The 17,405-nt window shown below is 56.5% G+C and overlaps 6 protein-coding genes across 6 annotated transcripts; 3 read left to right on the forward strand and 3 right to left on the reverse strand.

The window, feature by feature from the left end:
• Positions 1-775: 775 nt before the first annotated feature.
• Positions 776-2,515, forward strand: BJX68DRAFT_279387 (general substrate transporter; the record flags this gene model as incomplete). Its single annotated transcript, XM_071048720.1, has 3 exons — positions 776-1,500; positions 1,562-2,180; positions 2,243-2,515. The coding sequence occupies 3 exons, from the start codon at positions 776-778 to the stop codon at positions 2,513-2,515; spliced, it is 1,617 nt and encodes a 538-aa protein (XP_070893514.1).
• Positions 2,516-3,100: 585 nt separating this feature from the next.
• On the reverse strand, positions 3,101-4,162 carry BJX68DRAFT_272113 (alpha/beta hydrolase; the record flags this gene model as incomplete). The annotated part of the gene is made up of 2 exons (XM_071047124.1): positions 3,101-3,999; positions 4,054-4,162. The coding sequence occupies 2 exons, from the start codon at positions 4,160-4,162 to the stop codon at positions 3,101-3,103; spliced, it is 1,008 nt and encodes a 335-aa protein (XP_070893515.1).
• Positions 4,163-4,345: 183 nt separating this feature from the next.
• Positions 4,346-7,015, forward strand: BJX68DRAFT_272114 (alfa-L-rhamnosidase; the record flags this gene model as incomplete). The annotated part of the gene is made up of 1 exon (XM_071047125.1): positions 4,346-7,015. One exon carries the CDS (start codon positions 4,346-4,348, stop codon positions 7,013-7,015), a length of 2,670 nt encoding a protein of 889 aa, XP_070893516.1.
• Positions 7,016-7,387: 372 nt separating this feature from the next.
• On the forward strand, positions 7,388-10,092 carry BJX68DRAFT_272115 (glycoside hydrolase superfamily; the record flags this gene model as incomplete). The annotated part of the gene is made up of 10 exons (XM_071047126.1): positions 7,388-7,492; positions 7,544-7,564; positions 7,623-7,710; positions 7,779-7,980; positions 8,039-8,206; positions 8,252-9,072; positions 9,120-9,393; positions 9,440-9,623; positions 9,690-9,828; positions 9,875-10,092. 10 exons carry the CDS (start codon positions 7,388-7,390, stop codon positions 10,090-10,092), a joined length of 2,220 nt encoding a protein of 739 aa, XP_070893517.1.
• Positions 10,093-12,486: 2,394 nt separating this feature from the next.
• On the reverse strand, positions 12,487-15,170 carry BJX68DRAFT_279389 (glycoside hydrolase superfamily; the record flags this gene model as incomplete). The annotated part of the gene is made up of 4 exons (XM_071048721.1): positions 12,487-13,705; positions 13,750-14,213; positions 14,346-14,693; positions 14,724-15,170. 4 exons carry the CDS (start codon positions 15,168-15,170, stop codon positions 12,487-12,489), a joined length of 2,478 nt encoding a protein of 825 aa, XP_070893518.1.
• Positions 15,171-15,552: 382 nt separating this feature from the next.
• BJX68DRAFT_272117 (Tannase/feruloyl esterase) lies at positions 15,553-17,130 on the reverse strand (the record flags this gene model as incomplete). The annotated part of the gene is made up of 1 exon (XM_071047127.1): positions 15,553-17,130. One exon carries the CDS (start codon positions 17,128-17,130, stop codon positions 15,553-15,555), a length of 1,578 nt encoding a protein of 525 aa, XP_070893519.1.
• Positions 17,131-17,405: the final 275 nt, after the last annotated feature.

Below are 17,405 nucleotides of genomic sequence, written 5' to 3' on the forward strand. Positions count from 1 at the left end.
TAGATTCCCCGTGGGTCATCTCTAGGCCTGACTTGCCACTGCACTGTTTGCCAGTGGTAGCTCTTCCTTTCCAGTTTGACATTTGTACCCGAGCAGCTTTGCTAACGGATGAACCGAGAAATCTGCTAATTGGCCACTCGCGTGGTCCGAAGATGGCTGCAAACCCCTACCAGGCCCTCCGGCAGTGTCCAAACACCAAGCTTCTCCTTGGCAGATTCTGGCAGGTCCATGTTGCTTCGTCTGGACTACGAGCGGGACAGGTTACTGCTGCGGTAGCTCTTGGCGACCCAGCATATGCCACTGGCCTATGTTTCCTGATTCCGACTCATGAACCAATGTTCCACTGGTGACGCCATATGTGGTAGCCGGCCATTTGTGCTGGGCGCTCATACTTTGACTCTTTCCACATTTGGCAGAAAAGGGACGACGTCGCTACCTGAGCGCATAATACCTCATCACACGAGAATCTGGTGACATGTAGTTGTGAAAGAGCGCTGAAAATCCTCTAACCGAGGCCTAGACCGAACCGAATCGACAGATCATACCCGATACTCCGAGGTTTTGCCGTTATGCCCACCATCGTATCCAGTGTCCTCCGCCTCCGGCTGGGCCGTCAACCCCAGACTTGGCGAGTATCCGGCCCGGATCCGGCCTTCTTCGAGGCGTCGACAAACGAGCTTCTTCTCTGGATACAAATGCCTCCAGTGTCGCTCGAGAATTTCCACCTCCAGAGACCTCTGGAGATTCGATTGTTCTGGCCTACAAGCACGACAAAATGACTTCTGCACCACCCGAGATCAAGCACGAGACGACGACGCTGCAGGAGGAAAACCTGAAGACCCACGTCGAGGATGTCGGCTATCTGGCTAACCAGGAGCTGCACGAGGAGACGGTGCGCCAGGGTTTCACCCGCTACCCCAAGCGCACCTTCTGGATCATCTATGCGGTGTGGGTTCTGGTCATCAGTGGGTTTGACAGCACCGCCAGCTCCGCCGTCATCGGCATCCCCCGCTTCCGCATGGACTACGGCTCCGAGTACGCGGGCAACTATGTCCTCCCGGCCCAGTGGCAGGCCGCCTTCTCTGGGGGTCCCGCCGCTGGTGGTGTTCTTTCCGCCGTGGGTGCTTCGTTGCTCTCCGATCGTATTGGCCGCAAATACATCTATCTCATTGGCTTGGTCTTTATCTTCGTCGGCATCACCCTCGAAACCATCAGCAATGGCTCGTGCGCCGTCTTCTTTGGCGGCAAGTTCCTGGCCGGCATGGCCACTGGATGCTTCGTCACCACCAGCATGACCTATGTGGCCGAATTCGCCCCCGTTTCCATCCGTGGCATCGTCTCTGCCGCCGCTCCCATCTCCGGCAGCGCCAGCCAGCTCGTCGTCGCCCTCATCCAGAACGGCTATGGGGATCTGCCAAACGCCTGGGCCTATAAATCGCTTTTCATGTCTCAATACGCCGTCACCTTTACGGCTCTGATCTTCTGGCCGTTTTTGCCCGAGTAGGTTCCCTTTGCTTCTTTCAAGTCCTCTTGACCGTGACTAACCATGTCGGCCGTTCAGATCCCCCTGGTACCTTGTCCGCCGCGGCAAGGAGGACCAGGCGGCCAAGACGTATCGTAGCTTCGGCCTCCCAGAGACGGAGATTGAAAAGGCCATTGCCAACATCAAATTAACCGAGGAAAAGAACAAGACCGAGACGGAAGGAGTCAGCTACGCCGAGTGCTTCCGCAAATCCAACCTCCGCCGCACGATCCTGGCCATTGGGCCCTTTACCATTCAGGCCTTTTGTGGGATCCTCTTCATTGTCGGCTACAGTGTCTACTACATCCAGCTCGCCGGGTACAGCACTGCGATGAGCTACCGACTCAACATCACCAGCCAGGTTCTCTCCTGCACCGGAAACTTTATCTCCTGGTTCTTGATTGACCGTGTTGGCCGTCGTAATCTCATGCTTTGCGGCCTAGGGCTCTTGTGCGTCATGCTCTGGATTACCGGCGGCCTCGCAGTAGCTGGTACCTCTGGGACGATCAAAGGCACTGTCGCCCTGATTCTTCTCTTTTCGGGCGTGTACAATGCCACAATCGGTGCTGCCTCGTACACGATGCTGGCGGAGATTGCCACCCCGCGTCTCAGGAGCAAGACCGTCTCGATCGCGATTGTTTCGCAAAGCTCGTGGGATGTAAGTTTTCCCTGACCTTCTCCGTCACGTTCAACAGAATTGGCTGATTCAATATTGTTCAGATTATGTGGGCTTTTGTCATGCCGTATATTTTCAACCCCAACAAGGGCAATCTCCAGGCAAAGACGACCTTTATCTTTGGTGGATTCGGCATCATCTGTTGGACCTATCTCTACATCTTCCATCCTGAAACCAAGGGCCGCAGCTACCAGGAGCTGGACGAGATGTTCACCAAGCGCGTCTCCGCAAAGGAGTTCCGCAACTATGTTACCGAGACTGAGCAGAGAGGTGTAGAGGCCAAACGACAAGCAGATGAGTCGCAGCAGACTGTTTAAGCCGTTGGTTCACCCGGGTTGCCTTTGGACGATGATTGTGGGAGAAGGTAGTAGCCCATTGGGGGGTTGGTACGGGGTGGACGCTGCCAAATGTTGTTAATAGTTGTGGCTCACAAAACTTACGATTTATGAGATCTTGGTTGCCCAGTTAGCCAGACTCTTCGTTTCTTGATCCATTGCGTAGTATACTGTGCGGGACCTGTTAGAAAGGAACTAGGGACTATGTGAGTAACCCCATAAGGATCCTCGCTCCCTACAGAACCTCTTATGCTTCCACACCTCTCTCATCCTTGACTCTCTAGCTACGAGACAGCCTCATTAAATTTCATTGATACTAGTAGAGGGTAGAACAGGGTGACGCGAAACAGCCGATTCGAGGAGCATGTGATGAAAGTAACCCTGGGAAAACTCTTGGTACCTTAAAGCAGAAAGGAATAGCTACATATTAATATGAAGCGTAGCTTACCCGCATATTACGCCATCTGGGTGTGATAAGCTTGAGATAAGCTATCTATGGTTGTCTCTCCATGGATTGGTATATGTATCTTCGCGGCTGTCCATGGGGGGATGCATCTAGAGTTACTATCATAGCAGTTTTGCATGGTGCGCTAGGAATCTGAAGCCTTCCTTGATCACTCCAAACGCCGGATCATCTCGATGCACTTTCTCGTCAAACGCGTGGTCCGCGCCATCAACGAGCCTCAGTACTGTCTCCACCTCGCACTGTCGCAACGCATAATACGACTTTTCCGTCAGTTGGAATGGAATCAGCTTGTCGGCCGTGCCGTGGATAAAAAAGACAGGCGGGAAACCTGCCTTGAAATACGTCGAGGGATCCAAACCAGTGTAGTCGCCTGGGCGGATGATGTGCTGGAGCAGCGTTCCGTTGGCGAGGGCCGAGGCGAGCCATGCAATTCGAGGCCGCGTAAAGTCAAGACCACTTTGAGGAGCTGGAATGTCAGATTGCGCGAGAATGGACGTTGATGGTGGGGGCACTTCCAGCCATATCTGGTCCAGCACCTCCTGGGCAAAATTCAATCTGGGCATCTGCGGGTTGGGCCGATGCCAAACATCGTCGGACAGATATTTGGCCCCGTAAAAGTCGAGGATGGCGACGGGAGGGTTGGGATTCCGGGCCTGGTGCAACGGGTCATACGCGGGCGATGAGGCTCTGCTGGGGTTCCAGTTGGGTCTTACCATCATGAGAGCGAGATAGCCACCGGCCGAGTGGCCCAATGCGACTATCCGGGCCGGATCGGCTGCGACTCCCGGTTCTCTCTCCAGCAGATCCGGCAGGCTGGATTGGCACCAGGCGTAGCAGTCGTTGCAATCGGCCAGGGGACCGTCGGCGAGGGAGATGGTTGGGCACAGCCGGTAGTTGACCGAGACGACGACAAAGCCCAAGGCGACCAGCTCCTCCAGCTGGTTGGCCGCAATCGACTCCTTCCCGCCGGCTGTAAACCCCCCGCCATGGATCATGAGGGCTGGGCCGGATTAGGCGAGCACCACTTGACTGTCGGTACTGGGCCTGGGCTTACCGATCGGGGCTGGGGAGGCAGGGCTGCTGTTCTGGGGGCAGTAGTACACATCAGCCTCGAGGCTTTGGCCCGATTCGACCGTCTTGTAGGTGTATGTCGTCTTGTCCATCATGGCCGAGGCACACGTCGCTTATTGTCAACGAGGGAGCCACCTTGTCATTTATGGACGACAGCCTCCGCTTCGTCCGGGCCGGAGACGCTCTTGCACGGGCCGGACATCACGGGGGATGAGCAGCATTTGTGGCCACCTCCCCGCCCGTTCTTTCGCCCCTGCAGAGCACAACGATCCGATATGGAGCATCTCGTCGAGCTTCAGAACGTGCGCTTTGAGCACCACCGCGCCGGGCAGGCGCTGGGTATTGGGAGTCGCTCCCCGCGCATTTCCTGGCATTCCACTGCACTCAGCCCCGACTGTCGCGACTGGGTGCAAAAGGCGTATGAGATCGAGATCACCCTCGGCGGTCGCACACGCGTGTACCATGTCGAGAGCTCAGAATCGGTCTTGGTCCCCTGGCCAGCCGATCCTCTTTCGTCTCGCCAAGTTGCCCTCGTCCGCGTCAGGGGTTACGATAGCAACTCGACGCCCACCGCGTGGTCGACGACGGCGACCGTCGAGGCTGGCCTGCTTGAGCCATCCGACTGGAGCTGCCAATTCATCACCAGCAACAAGCCTGCGGACCAGGACGCGCCCCGCCCGCCATTGCTCTTCCGACACGAGTTCGTCCTCTCGTCCGCCTCTGTCTCGTCCGTTGCACGCGCGAGGGCCTACGCAACGGCACACGGGCTGTATGAGCTCTCGGTCAATGGTACTCGAGTTGGAGACCAGCTCCTCGCGCCCGGTTGGACAGAGTACGATGCCCGACTCGAGTATCAGACCTACGATGTATCCTCGCTCCTCCAGCCCGGTTCCAACACCCTTGTCATCGAAGCTGCCGAAGGCTGGTTCGCCGGTCGCATCGGGTACACTGGGGGTGAACGAAATATCTGGGGCACCGAACTCGCGGTCCTGGCAATGCTGATTGTCGATTACGCAGACGGCGAGAGCGAAGTACTGGCCAAGACTGGCAGTGGGTGGTCCTGGACCAGGAGCGCCACAACGAGCGCGGAAATCTACGACGGCGAGCACTTTGATTCGCAGTATGATCCGGTTCATCATGGCGTCTGGAAGCCTGTCTCGACAGTGGCTTTCGATCGCGCCGATCTCCTCGCGGCGCCTCTGGGGCCACCGATCCGCGCGACCCAGCAAGTAGCAGTGCGCGAGGTCATCACAAGCCCGAGCAGAAAGGCCATCCTGGATTTTGGACAGAACCTCGTTGGGTATATTCGTGTCTCGGTACCCGGCGACTCTTCGCTCGAGGGCAAAGCCATCACCCTCCGCCACGCCGAAGTCCTTGACCAGGGCGAAATTGCGACCAGGCCTCTTCGCTTTGCCAAAGCCACCGACAAGCTGACATTGTCCGGGAAACCGCTGGAGTGGACTCCCAAGTTCACCTTCCATGGGTTCCGGTATGCGCAGGTCGACGGGCTGGACGACTGGTCGTCCATCACATTCACGGCAATTGTGATTCACTCCGACATGGCACGCACGGGCTGGTTCAAATGCTCGGACCCTCTGATCAACCAGCTGCACTCGAACATTGTCTGGTCGATGCGTGGGAACTTTGTCGGTCTCCCAACCGACTGTCCGCAGCGGGACGAGCGACTCGGGTACACGGGCGATCTACAGGTCTTTGCCCGGACAGGAAACTTCCTTTACGATACCTGCGGAGTGCTGAGCACCTGGCTGCAAGGCGTGGCAGCAGACCAGGCCCGAGACGGAAACGGCGTTCCCCCCATGTTTTCACCCAACGTGCACCGCAAAAAACCCAACTTCCGAGCGGCGGTCTGGGGAGACTGCATTGTCATAGCCCCGTGGGAGCTGTATCGATCCTTTGGTGATGTGGACCTCCTTCGCACTCAGTATCAGAGCATGACTGATTGGATGGACAAGGGAATAAAACGGGACGAACGCGGCCTGTGGGATCCCAAGTGCACCTTTCAGCTGGGCGACTGGCTGGACCCATACGCTCCTCCAAAGGAGCCCGCAAAGACTGCCACCGATCCCCAGCTCGTGGCCGATGCATACCTGGTTCGAGTCACCGACTTGATGGCTCAGATATGCAAGGCCCTCGGCAATATCGATACCTCGGAGCGCTATCTCCAACAGGCCTCGAGTCTCCGCAAAGCATTCCAGAAGGAATACGTGACCCCAAATGGCCGCCTGGCTTCTGACTCCCAAACAGCGTTTGCCCTCGCCATCCATTTTGACCTCTTACCATCGGCCAGGGCACGCGAGGTTGCGGGCAATCGGCTCGCCTACCGAATCCAGTACCATGATCGATTCAAGATCGGGACCGGATTTGCCGGCACCCCCATCATCGGGCATGCGCTCACCCAGTGCGGCAAGTCGCACATCTTCTACCGGATGTTGATGCACAAGAAGAACCCGAGTTGGCTCTATCCGGTCACGATGGGAGCTACGACCATCTGGGAACGGTGGGATAGTATGCTGCCAGACGGAAGTATCAACGAGGGCGAAATGACCAGTTTCAACCATTACGCGCTGGGGGCAGTGGGTGACTGGCTGCACGGGACGGTCGGTGGGCTTTACGCGCTTGAACCCGGCTGGAAACGGTTCGCTGTGAGTCCAGTGCCCGGCGGGGGGTTAAAGTCTGCCGAGATTCAGCACGAAAGTCCATACGGGCGAATCGAGTTCGACTGGAAGATCGCCGAGGACGGCCGTCAGCTCAGAACGACCCTGCTGGTGCCGCCAAACACGGTTGCAGAGGTCCGTCTGCCAGGACAGCCGGTGCACAAGGTGGGATCCGGACGGTATGAGTACCAGGTGGCCATGGAGCCCAGTGACTGGCCTCCATTGCCCATCTATCCCCCGTACATGCCCCATGACGATGATGAGCCGTGAGATATATATTGATATACCTTCGCGATAAACCTGCAATGACTATATTTCCTCGTCCCAAGATAGATCGACATCAATATATATCGTCGTCCACACTGGATATCGTATTGCTTCAAAGTCTGAGAGATTCGCCACTATCGAATCAATGGAGTAGGTTGTCAACCCCCTCACATCACAGAGTTCTGGCGCTTGATTCTACCTACGGTTGCAGAGTAATTCGCCACTACATGGGCCTAGGCAGCTATCCTCCATAGCAGATCGAAAGTGGACCTGATCGGGCCGGAGTGAGGCTACCGGGCCGGACTGCTGGAATTGCAAGTGATGAATGCACACGCACGGCCTTCAAGTGGCATCATGTGCGCGAGTCTTACAACAATGACTATCGACAAGCTGAGTTTCGCGCAGGCAGCCAGCCTGATAGCGGGCAAAGACCTCTGGCACACTCAGGCGATCCCCAGCCACAACATTCCTTCCCTGCGTGTGCGTATTCCCATTCTATCTCTACCCCTTGCTAATCATCCCAAAACACAGCTCTCAGACGGTCCCAAAGGAGTAAGAGGGTAGACAAGCCAGCCATCCTGCGAGTACCAAGAAGTACTAACCTTCCCAGCTCCCGGACGTTCAATGGCAGCAAGACGGGCTGCTTCCCCTGCGCCTCTTCCCTGGCCGCATCGTGGGATGTCGATCTCTTGCGCGAGGTTGGCAGCGTCTATCCACCAATCGCCTGAAGATCGACCACTGACCCCACCATCAAGCCTCGTGCTAGCACCCACTGTCAATATCCATCGTTCTCCACTCGGTGGGCGAAACTTCGAGGCCTTTTCGGAAGATCCCTTGCTGTCGGGCTACCTGGCCTCTAATCTAATCTCTGGAATGCAAGAACAGGGCGTCGGTGCAACTGTCAAGCATTTTGTGTGTAATGATGTCGAAACCGATCGTACCAAAGTGGGTGTCATAGTGCAGGAGAGGTAAGAATTAGCGATTGAGGGTCGACGGTCCGCTTTTGACTGATCACTCACTGCTCAGAGCGCTGCGAGAAATTTATCTGAAGCCGTTTGAGATCGTCGTCCGCAATGCGAAGCCATGGGCTGTCATGGCCTCGTACAACAAGGTCAACGGGCTGCACGTCAGCGAAAGCAAGCACCTCCTCGACAACATACTCCGGAAGGAATGGGGCTTTGATGGTGTAATCATGTACGACACCTTTCACCGAGGGTGAGCGATGCTAATGCGTTCAAGGTCGGACTGGTGGGGATCGTATTCGACCTCGGAATCTCTGAATGCAACGCTCGACATTGAGATGCCTGGCGCGCCCATCTGGAGGGGAGCGAATCGCATCACACGTGCTGTAGGATGCGGCAAGGTCAGTGAAGAGACAGTGCGCGCAAACGCAAAGCGTGTCTTGGACCTCGTCAACAGGGCCATCGAGTCCGGCACCGCAGAGAATGCCCCCCAAAAGGAAGCCGACTCTGCCGCCCACCGAGACCTGAACAGAAGGGCAGCGGCCTCTTCCGTGGTGCTGCTCAAGAACGAGAAGAGTATTCTGCCCCTGAGGTTGGATAACCGACCCAAGATCGCCGTCATCGGACCGAATGCCATCAAAAATTTGTCCAGCGGTGGGGGATCTGCGAGTGTGAATGCATATCACTACGTCTCCGCTCTCGATGGGATCAAAGCCGGGGTCGCAAACAATGCTTCAGTATCATTTGCGCACGGATGCTACTCGGATGAAATGCTTCCCCTGATGAAGACGGTCACTATGTCCGGAGCTGAGGGACTCGACATTAAGTTATTTCCCCATCCCTTTGACTTTGACACCCAACCACTCCCCCCTGCTGCAGCCACGGTCACCAGTGAGACCTCGAGAATGTTCTTCTTTGACTGCTTGCCCCCGGTGGCGCTGCCAATCACGTGGGCGCTTTGTGAAGGCATCTGTGCGCCCGAGGTGAGTGGCGAATATGACTTTGGGGTCGTAACCACAGGTCGAGCAAAGCTGTTTGTGGAGGACCAGGTGGTGGTGGACAACTGGTCGGAGCAACAGGCGTCGCGCGCCTTCTTTGGTGAGAACGAACATCCCCACGCGTTTGGAGCTGTACTGACGAGACAGAAATGGGAACCCCAGAGGTAAAGGGGCGGATTTCAATGACCGCCGGTCGGCAGTACAAAGTGGCTATCCAGTACTCTTGTATCAGCGCATTGCCTGACCGGCAGCCAGGGCATATGGGAGGAGAAATTCTCCGTATTGGTGCTCGTCTGGCCGTCGAGCAGGCGGATCTTCGCGCGGAAGCCCTGCAGCTGGCTTCAACTGCGGACGTGGTCATCCTTTGTCTGGGGACAGACTCGGAGAGAGAGACGGAAGGCTTTGACCGGACAACAATGAGGTTTGTTCTGCCGGCCATTTTGCTGACTGCGATGCTAACCCTGTAGTCTGCCCGAGGAACAAGATGAGCTGGCCGATGCTGTGCTGGACGAGACGGATCGAGTGGTTGTCGTCAACTTTTCCGGGAGTCCAGTTGCCATGCCATGGGCGTCAAAGGCCACAACGATTATCCAGGCCTGGTTTCTCGGCAGCGAACTAGGAAATGGTCTGGCGGATGTCCTGCTGGGTAACGTCAATCCTTGTGCCCGCTCTTTTCCCCTTTGGCCATGGCCTCTCGTACACCACGTTTGAATGCAGCGATTTGAGCGTACCCATTCGGACGTTCACGTCTCGAGGAAGCAGCATCGCATTCACCGTCACGAACTCTGGCGCCTTGCCAAGGGATGCGGTGGTGCAGCTCTATATCTCTCCCTTGTCGTCGACGGTGGCCCGCCCCGTGCGCGAGTTGAATGGATTCGTGAAGGTGTCTGATCTTCTACCAGGGGAGGCACGGTCGAGCGAGCTGTCACTCCTGCCCGAGCACCTTGCCTACTGGGATGATATTTCCCACTCGTGGATAATTGAGAGCGGCCGCTACAGACTCTTGCTGGGCCATTCGAGCGTCAGCATGGCGATTGAGACGGAGATTATGGTAGAGGAGCGAATGGACTGGCGTGGCAGCAGTCTTGACATACTCTCCGAGATCCGGCCGACAAACTAGGTAGTTTTGAATTGGAAAAGCCAATAGTGAAAAGCCAATAGTTATTAGGAAACACCCCCATTTATGTAGTCTGCGTGTCGAAAATGGATTATCACAAGCCGACTCCAGATTCTCCATCCCGCGTAGGCCCACAAAAGAAAACAAAGAAATAGAAAAGAAAGGAGAAGATAACTATGACCCCGGCGATGCAACCTTTATGCCACTGGTACCCAAGTAGTGCTGATAGAGGGCGACTGGGAGGTGGGTTTTTGCACCATGGTCAAGAGCGGCAATAACCATTGAGATACACTGCTCCGCTCCATGCAAGTTGGAAAGCAGTGTTTCCCTCCTTTGGTCATTCTGTCTAGGACTGTCTGCGCAAGCATCGAGTAAGCTGAGCTCACGGTGATACAACAGGATTCGTCCGGAACTGCTACAGTCAGTGGGACGCCTCGGGCAGAGGTGGATCGACATACAGGTGGTAGACTGAAAGAATATGGATGTAGACTTGGGCAAAGGGTTGATTGCAGCCTACACTGCCAAACATGTGGCTGATGGCGGTCTTGCTCTCCATTTCCCAAAGGGCGAGGTCGGACTTGAGACAGTCGATCCTCAGGTTCAGCCACTGGCCCCAGCTGATGGCGTCGCCCTCGAGCGGAATCTGCGCATAGCCGTATGTGAGCGAGATCACTCGAGCAAGCAGGGCGGAAAGTTGGCAGTTCATGTGAAAGAGCTGGGCCAGGACCTTGGTGATCGATGGGTCGTAGACCGTCGACGACTCGAAATCCTCCATGACGCTGTAGCTCAGGGTCACTGGAACCACCTTTAACGGGTCGCGTAGACTGAGCGCCACAACGCAGTCTCGCAGACATATCGAGGTCCAGAGACGCTTGCGGGCTTTGACCTCTGTCGTCTCCTTTCCCACTTCCTGGTCTGCGCGGTGGGCCTGGATTGTCATGGCGCTTTGGATGGCGGCGGAGAGCCACTGGCTGCCAGCGCGACAGTCGAGGGGTGAATCATAGTAGGAGAGCAAAACAGCACCCTGTGCCTTTGGGAGATGCCGGTGCTCTGCGTTGAGGTCAAACAGAAGCTGTATAACGGTCACCAGGGGAGCACACGCGTTTGGTCGAGGATTGCTACCTTTGCTCGGCGATAGAATGTCTCTTGTGCATGCACGACATCATTGTAGCCCGCGTCTTGCAGGGCGAGAGGATCAACAAACTAGGGAAAAGGGTATCAGCAAAGAGGGTACAGTGACGGCTGGCTGCAATGAGGGTCCTCACGCTGCAACTCCGGAAGAACAACGCCTGGAGAAAGAAGAGACTAATCGTCTCTGAGCGCCGCTCCCGACCGGAGAAGCTGGAATAATAGATCTGCCAAAAGGCAGTCTCTCCGACAAGAGGAAGGGTTGGGTGGACGTGGGCAAAGTATGCGTTGATGAGGAGGTCCATGATGCGCCGAACGGGGACGTGCAAGCAACCCTTCATCTCAAGAAACATGACATCTTCGGGTGGGAGGCTGCAGAGGTCTGGCCGCTCAATGAATGGAAATGCCGAGAAGAAAATATCAGGCCCGAAGACCAGCCCGGGATGCCGTCTGTCTGCCGCCTGGCAATTGTCGACACTGTGGTCCTCACGAGGACTGCTGCTTGGAAGGGGGCTTCGAGGGCCAACTGGGAGGATCGGTTTACGAGATCTCGACTCTGGTTAGGAGTGGCAGGGTTAGGGTTGCCCTGGAACAAACTCACCGTGATGCCCCTTGCTTGAGACGTAGCGTGCAGGGGCGACGGTCATGGCGACAGTTTGTGCAGGGGCTGCCGTTGATCAGGTAGTCGCACCGCACCTTGCGGTCATGACACGCTTTGCACGCTGCTGCCGCCCTTACTCGAGTGCTGGTCGGTCGGTCCATGATGTTGCGGATGCAGCTTCGAGGGGGAAAACGAAGATTCGAGGGGCCCCTTGCCAATTATGGGTCGAATGTGACCGGGCCGGGCGGAGGATGCGAAGCTGGGCCAAAATTGCCGATCGTTGAAGTCATCCGGGCCGAACTGGACTGCAGGCTGCGGCCCCAGAGGGTTGCCCCAGGGGGTGGCCCCCAAGAAAGGTGGGATCCCCGGTGGCTGTTGGCTTAACGTCTCCTTGTATACGCCGTCCCCACCGCTGACCTGCATCGACGTTTCAGCCCTGGGTCTGGCCGGGCCTGGACTATCGGAGCCTATCGGAGTCGTTCCCTCGCAACCCGAGCCCAACTGGGGAGCATCGCCGATGATCAATTCTTGGGAGGAGCGTGGGGAGACAGCTGGGTTGGTTGCCCAGTCGAGGCGTGCATGGAGTGGGTTAGTGCACTCAATCTAGTGTGCTGTGTATCTAAGAGAAACAAGAGCCGTGTGAACATTGAATCGGACTATCTGACTAACTACACAATCTTTAGTGTGACCTCGCTGTCGCCCAGGCCTGGTGCATGCGCTCTGACCGTCACCCTTCCCGGTCTCCCCGGCACTGCACGCACAATCGCCAAAGCTTTGCCACTGAACGCTCTCCGCTGCGTCGATGGAAACGCAGTCAGGTCACCCTGATCCCCGTTGTCGGTGGCGACGATTTCTCCTGGCCCGGAAATGGAGAAGCTGATTAAGGAATCTCCCTCGGGCACAAGAGTCCCTGCGCTGTCAAGCACATCGGCGGTGATGAAAACCAGTTCCTCCCCATCACCCGCCAGGGTCGATCCGTCGGCAGTGAGATGGAGCCTTGTCGCTGGTCCCGCTGTCTTTACAGAGTTGGTGGCCCATTCCCGACCGTTCTTATATGTGACAACACGCAGTCTGCCTGGTTGATAGACAGCATCATCCCACCGGAATCGATACTCAAACGGACCCCTCTGCTTCCTCCCCAGCGATCTTCCATTCAGAAACAGCTCCGCCTCATCTGCTGCTGAGAACACGTGCACCGGCGTGAGCTTGCCTACCCGGTCAGGCCACGTCCAGTGGGGAAGAATATGCGCCATGCTAAGATCAGGGCGCCAGCGTGACTGGTACAGGTAGAATCGGTCCTTCTTGAAGCCGGCGATGTCGATAATTCCAAACCATGCGCTTCGGGCAGCAGGGTAGAGATAAGTCTCACCCAAGTAGTCCCAGCCTGACCAGACAAACTCACCAGCAACATACGGGTTACGGTCCTGTTCCATAAAGACCTTGTCGGGCGAGGCTCCTCCATACATGGTGTAGAGCTTATATGCACTCACCTGGAGACTGGTAGCATTCCCCACATCCGTCTCATTTAGTGGCGCAGCCATCTCACTTGTCACAGGGAAGAAATACGTGCCGCGAGAACTCAGGGTCGCGGCTGTCTCGCTACCCCAGATAAGCTTGTCGGGATGAGCCTTGTGAAATTCTGGATACTGAGGCGGCTTGCGGAAGTGAGGGGGCAGGTACGAATATGCCTGGCCGTCGAATGTCCCCTCCCCCTGGTAGTTGAGGTTGATGGCGTCCTGCACCTGAACTATGGGCGCCCACGGCTTTGCCGCATGCAACGACTGCCCTGCTGGTCTTGTAGGGTCTTCCTGCTTAGCAATCCGATGCAGCCTGCGGGCGAGGACGGCACCTTGGTCCGATGTCTGCTCCTCGACTTCGTTGCCAAAACTCCAGGCGATCACCGAGGGGTGGTTCGATCCCGTCGGATGAACGCTCTGAGGTCGGGTTCGTGCCAGTGTGCAAAGATCAGAGAGGAATCGGCTTCGGTTTTTCTCACGTTCCAGACATCAAAGATCTCGTTTACAACCAGAAACCCCATGCGGTCTGTCAGGTCCAGTAGCTCGGGCGCTGGAGGATTGTGGGCCATGCGAATACCATTACAGCCAAGCTCCTGAAGCAGTTGCAGCTGTCGCTCTGCGGCACGACGATTAAATGCTGTTCCTAATGCACCTAGATCATGATGCTGATTGACGCCTTGGATCTTGGTCAGTTGGCCGTTGACTAGCAGGCCCTTGTCGCTGTCAAAGGCCAGAGATCGGATGCCGAACTGCGTCTCGTACGTATCGATGATCCTCTTATCGCTGAACAAGCGGGTGATGGCTCGGTACAGGTGAGGATTCTGCCCTGGCGACGGCCCCCATAACTTTGGACGGCGAATCTGGAAGGTGCTGTTGATCTGATTCTTGGAGACTTCTAGGAGATTGACGGTCGTAGATGGGAAAATGCCTACTCTGGTACCGATTCGTCCCGTAGAGGGATCAATATGATGCACGTCGGTGGTAACCTGGACTCGCCGATGAGCTCGTACGGTGTGCTGGATGGTGACCGAAATGTCGACAGTTGCCGACTTGGTAGACACTGACCGCGCGGTCACAAAGGCGCCGTCCTGGGCGACATGAGTCTGGTCGACCTTGGTGAGCCAGACGTTCCGATAGAGACCCGCCCCGGGATACCACCGCGATGAATTGGTTGGATTCTCGATCCGAATTGCCAGTTGGTTGTCGTCGCCCAGGTGCAAATAGGGGGTCAAGTCCAGGCGGAACGAGCTGTATCCATAGGGCCAACCGCCGACCAGGTGTCCATTCAGCCACACCATTGCGTACGACATGGCCCCCTCGATATCCAGAAAGATGCATCGTCCCTGGTCCTGCCGCGACTTGGCCAATGTCCGACGGTACCATCCCACGCCATGAATGGGGAGTCGCCCCATGGGTCCGCTGACAGGAACATCCTCACCGGTGTAAAAGGGCCCTTTAATCGCCCAGTCGTGCGGAAGTTGAACGCGTTCCCAGGCACGATCGTCAGAGGACTTTTGCACAAGGGAGATGTTGACTAGCGGCGCCTCTGCCGGTCGCTGGTACTGTTCGCTTGGATCGTTGATAAACTCGTTGGCAGAAGGCAGGATCCAGGGCTTCAAGACTTCTGTGCCCGCCGTATCCGGCAGGCCCGGGCGATGGGCATAGGTGACCCCATCTGGAATTGATTCAAAGCGAGAAAACCTCCAGTCTGTATTGAGGCTGATGCGCTCGCGGCCTGGATGGCATCGGTCTTGCGTCTGTGTCGACTCGGCATAGCTAAAACACAGGAGCCACAAAGGGCAATTTAGGGCGAGGCTGCAAGGATTGAACCACATTGTCCCTGCTGGGAGAAGAAGTTGCAAAAGACTTTTGCCCGGTTATCGCGCCGCCGATGCGGAACTTATAGAGAGGGGCTGTCACGGTTGGTCCGAGCGAGCCGGTACATAAAGAGGCTTACGCGAGCAGATGCGAGCAGATTCGACTGCGATCAGCTCTCGTGTCGCGTAGTGCAGCTCGGCTTTGGCAACTCCTGGTTCACATTGGCCGTGATCTAAGAGATCAAAACAAGGCAGTATCAGGCTGGCAGGGAATAGATTCCTATTCTGTACAAAGGAAGAACAAAGAGAGCTACCCTATGGTGGCCTAATTACTGCATTTATATAAACATGATACCTAGACATCTGGACTACTGCAAGAAAACCAGAAGTACTCTCAGGATCACTGCTCGACAGCCGCACCATATCCCTGAGCACACGTGTAGCTGGCAGCGTCATCTGGGTCACCGTGACCGTTGTACTGCGCAACGAGCGGATAGAGACACATCTTTCGCTTACGGTCAGGTGTGGCAGTGCCATGGAGCTCCAAAGGTGGTTCCCCCTTTTCGACCCATTTGATCAGGGCATTAAACGCATCGGCGGGGAATGCACCAGGCCCGCCAAAGCAGTGGGCGACTCCAGGCGCGAGAAAGAGACGGTAAAACTCATTGACACGCGCACTACCGCCCATGACACGCTCGACCTTGTGCCGATAGTCGACCGTATTGGCAGGTGGGATCGCCCCGTCGGCCAGTCCATGCCAGGTCAACAGCTTGCCGCCTTTGTCGCGAAACGCGCCTAGATCGACATTGCTGGTGCCAATTATGCCGTCGTACTCGCGGTACGAAATGGCGAAAAAGTCCACCAGCTGATCCAGCTCCCTATAGGTGCTGATGTCGTAAGAGGGGTCTTTGTTGATCAGAATCGACACCCAGTCATCCCAAAGACGCGTCGGAGATGCGGCGGACTCGGGAGGCACAACAAAGGTAAAGTCCATCCCCCACTCAGAAGGGTAGAAGAGCGGGGTGCCTCGAGGCGACTTTGGTCCCTCCATAATGAGTGAAACCACTTGGGCATCTCGGGCAATGACGGTCTCCTGGCCAGCGGTGCACTGTACCTGCTGGCCCACGATTGATCGAGGATCGAACTTGCAGGCGCCAGTGTTGGCGATAACCCCGTCAAGCACACCATCAAGACCATCACACGCCTGAACGGCTGATTGCACAAAGGCATTGAGGACGCACTGAGAGACTGTATGATTCAGCCTCCTCATGGTGAATTCGGGCCAGCCAAGGTTGAGCAGGAGGCTGGGATAGTTGAGGGCAGGGGCATTGGCAAGGATGCCGTTGAAGTCGCCTGGAAACTGCTGGGCCATCTGGTACCCTTGCCGGCCCCCGGTAGAGCATCCAGTCCAATACGAGTACCTGGGTTGTGCCCCGTAGAAGCTGCGAGTGACGGCCTTGGCCACGACCGCCAGCTCATGGAGGGCGCGGGACGAAAAATCGGTCAAGCGGCCCAAGTCGACGGTGCCATCCTCCATGACCATCTCGTCGGTGAGGGAACCGCTCGCGTCCAACAGGTTGCCCCCATCAGTCGTCCCAACCACAAAGCCTCTTTGGGCATGGATGCCAAAGTCAGTCACCACGCCGCCTGTCCCGGCAGCGTATCCTCCTCCTCCCAGAGCCACGAAACGATGATTCCAGTTTCGGAGAGGGAGCCAGAGCCGGAATCCGACCGTGTCGCCGACCCCTGGGTGGGTGAGCGTGATATTCACGGCACAGACATCCAGGTCGGACACGAGGCTGATCTTTCCGGCGCTGGAATCAAACGACAATCCACTGACATTGTAGAGCGCGCTCGAGGAAAAAGTGACGATTTCGGCGCCAGGCACATCTGGTTGCTGGAGCTTGCCACATTTGACAGCGCCACGGGCCACTCCAACTGAAGCGAGTATTACACTGCACGAGATGAGAAACCGCATCGTCAAAAGGTGTAGCTGGAAGAGTCTGGAGAAAGAAATGGAAAGAGAGCAAAGCGACCGGTGGCCCTTATTAGCTTGCCTGCGTCTCCCCAGAATTCCCCACAGTCTTCAGCAGCGTCCAGAATCAAACTCCTTCCCCGCATGCTACACACGATCCGACGCATCGCCTCGGAAAATGCACTGGCTGCGTGTCCGGGCCGGAATATGCCAATCGCCTCGGATCGACGTTGCGCTCTTCTACCTCAGAATCAATCCGGAGCACCAGCCAAGGAATT

This window comes from Aspergillus pseudodeflectus (genome assembly GCF_044049435.1).
Source record: "Aspergillus pseudodeflectus strain CBS 756.74 chromosome Unknown BJX68scaffold_74, whole genome shotgun sequence".
Taxonomy (NCBI): Eukaryota; Fungi; Ascomycota; class Eurotiomycetes; order Eurotiales; family Aspergillaceae; genus Aspergillus; species Aspergillus pseudodeflectus.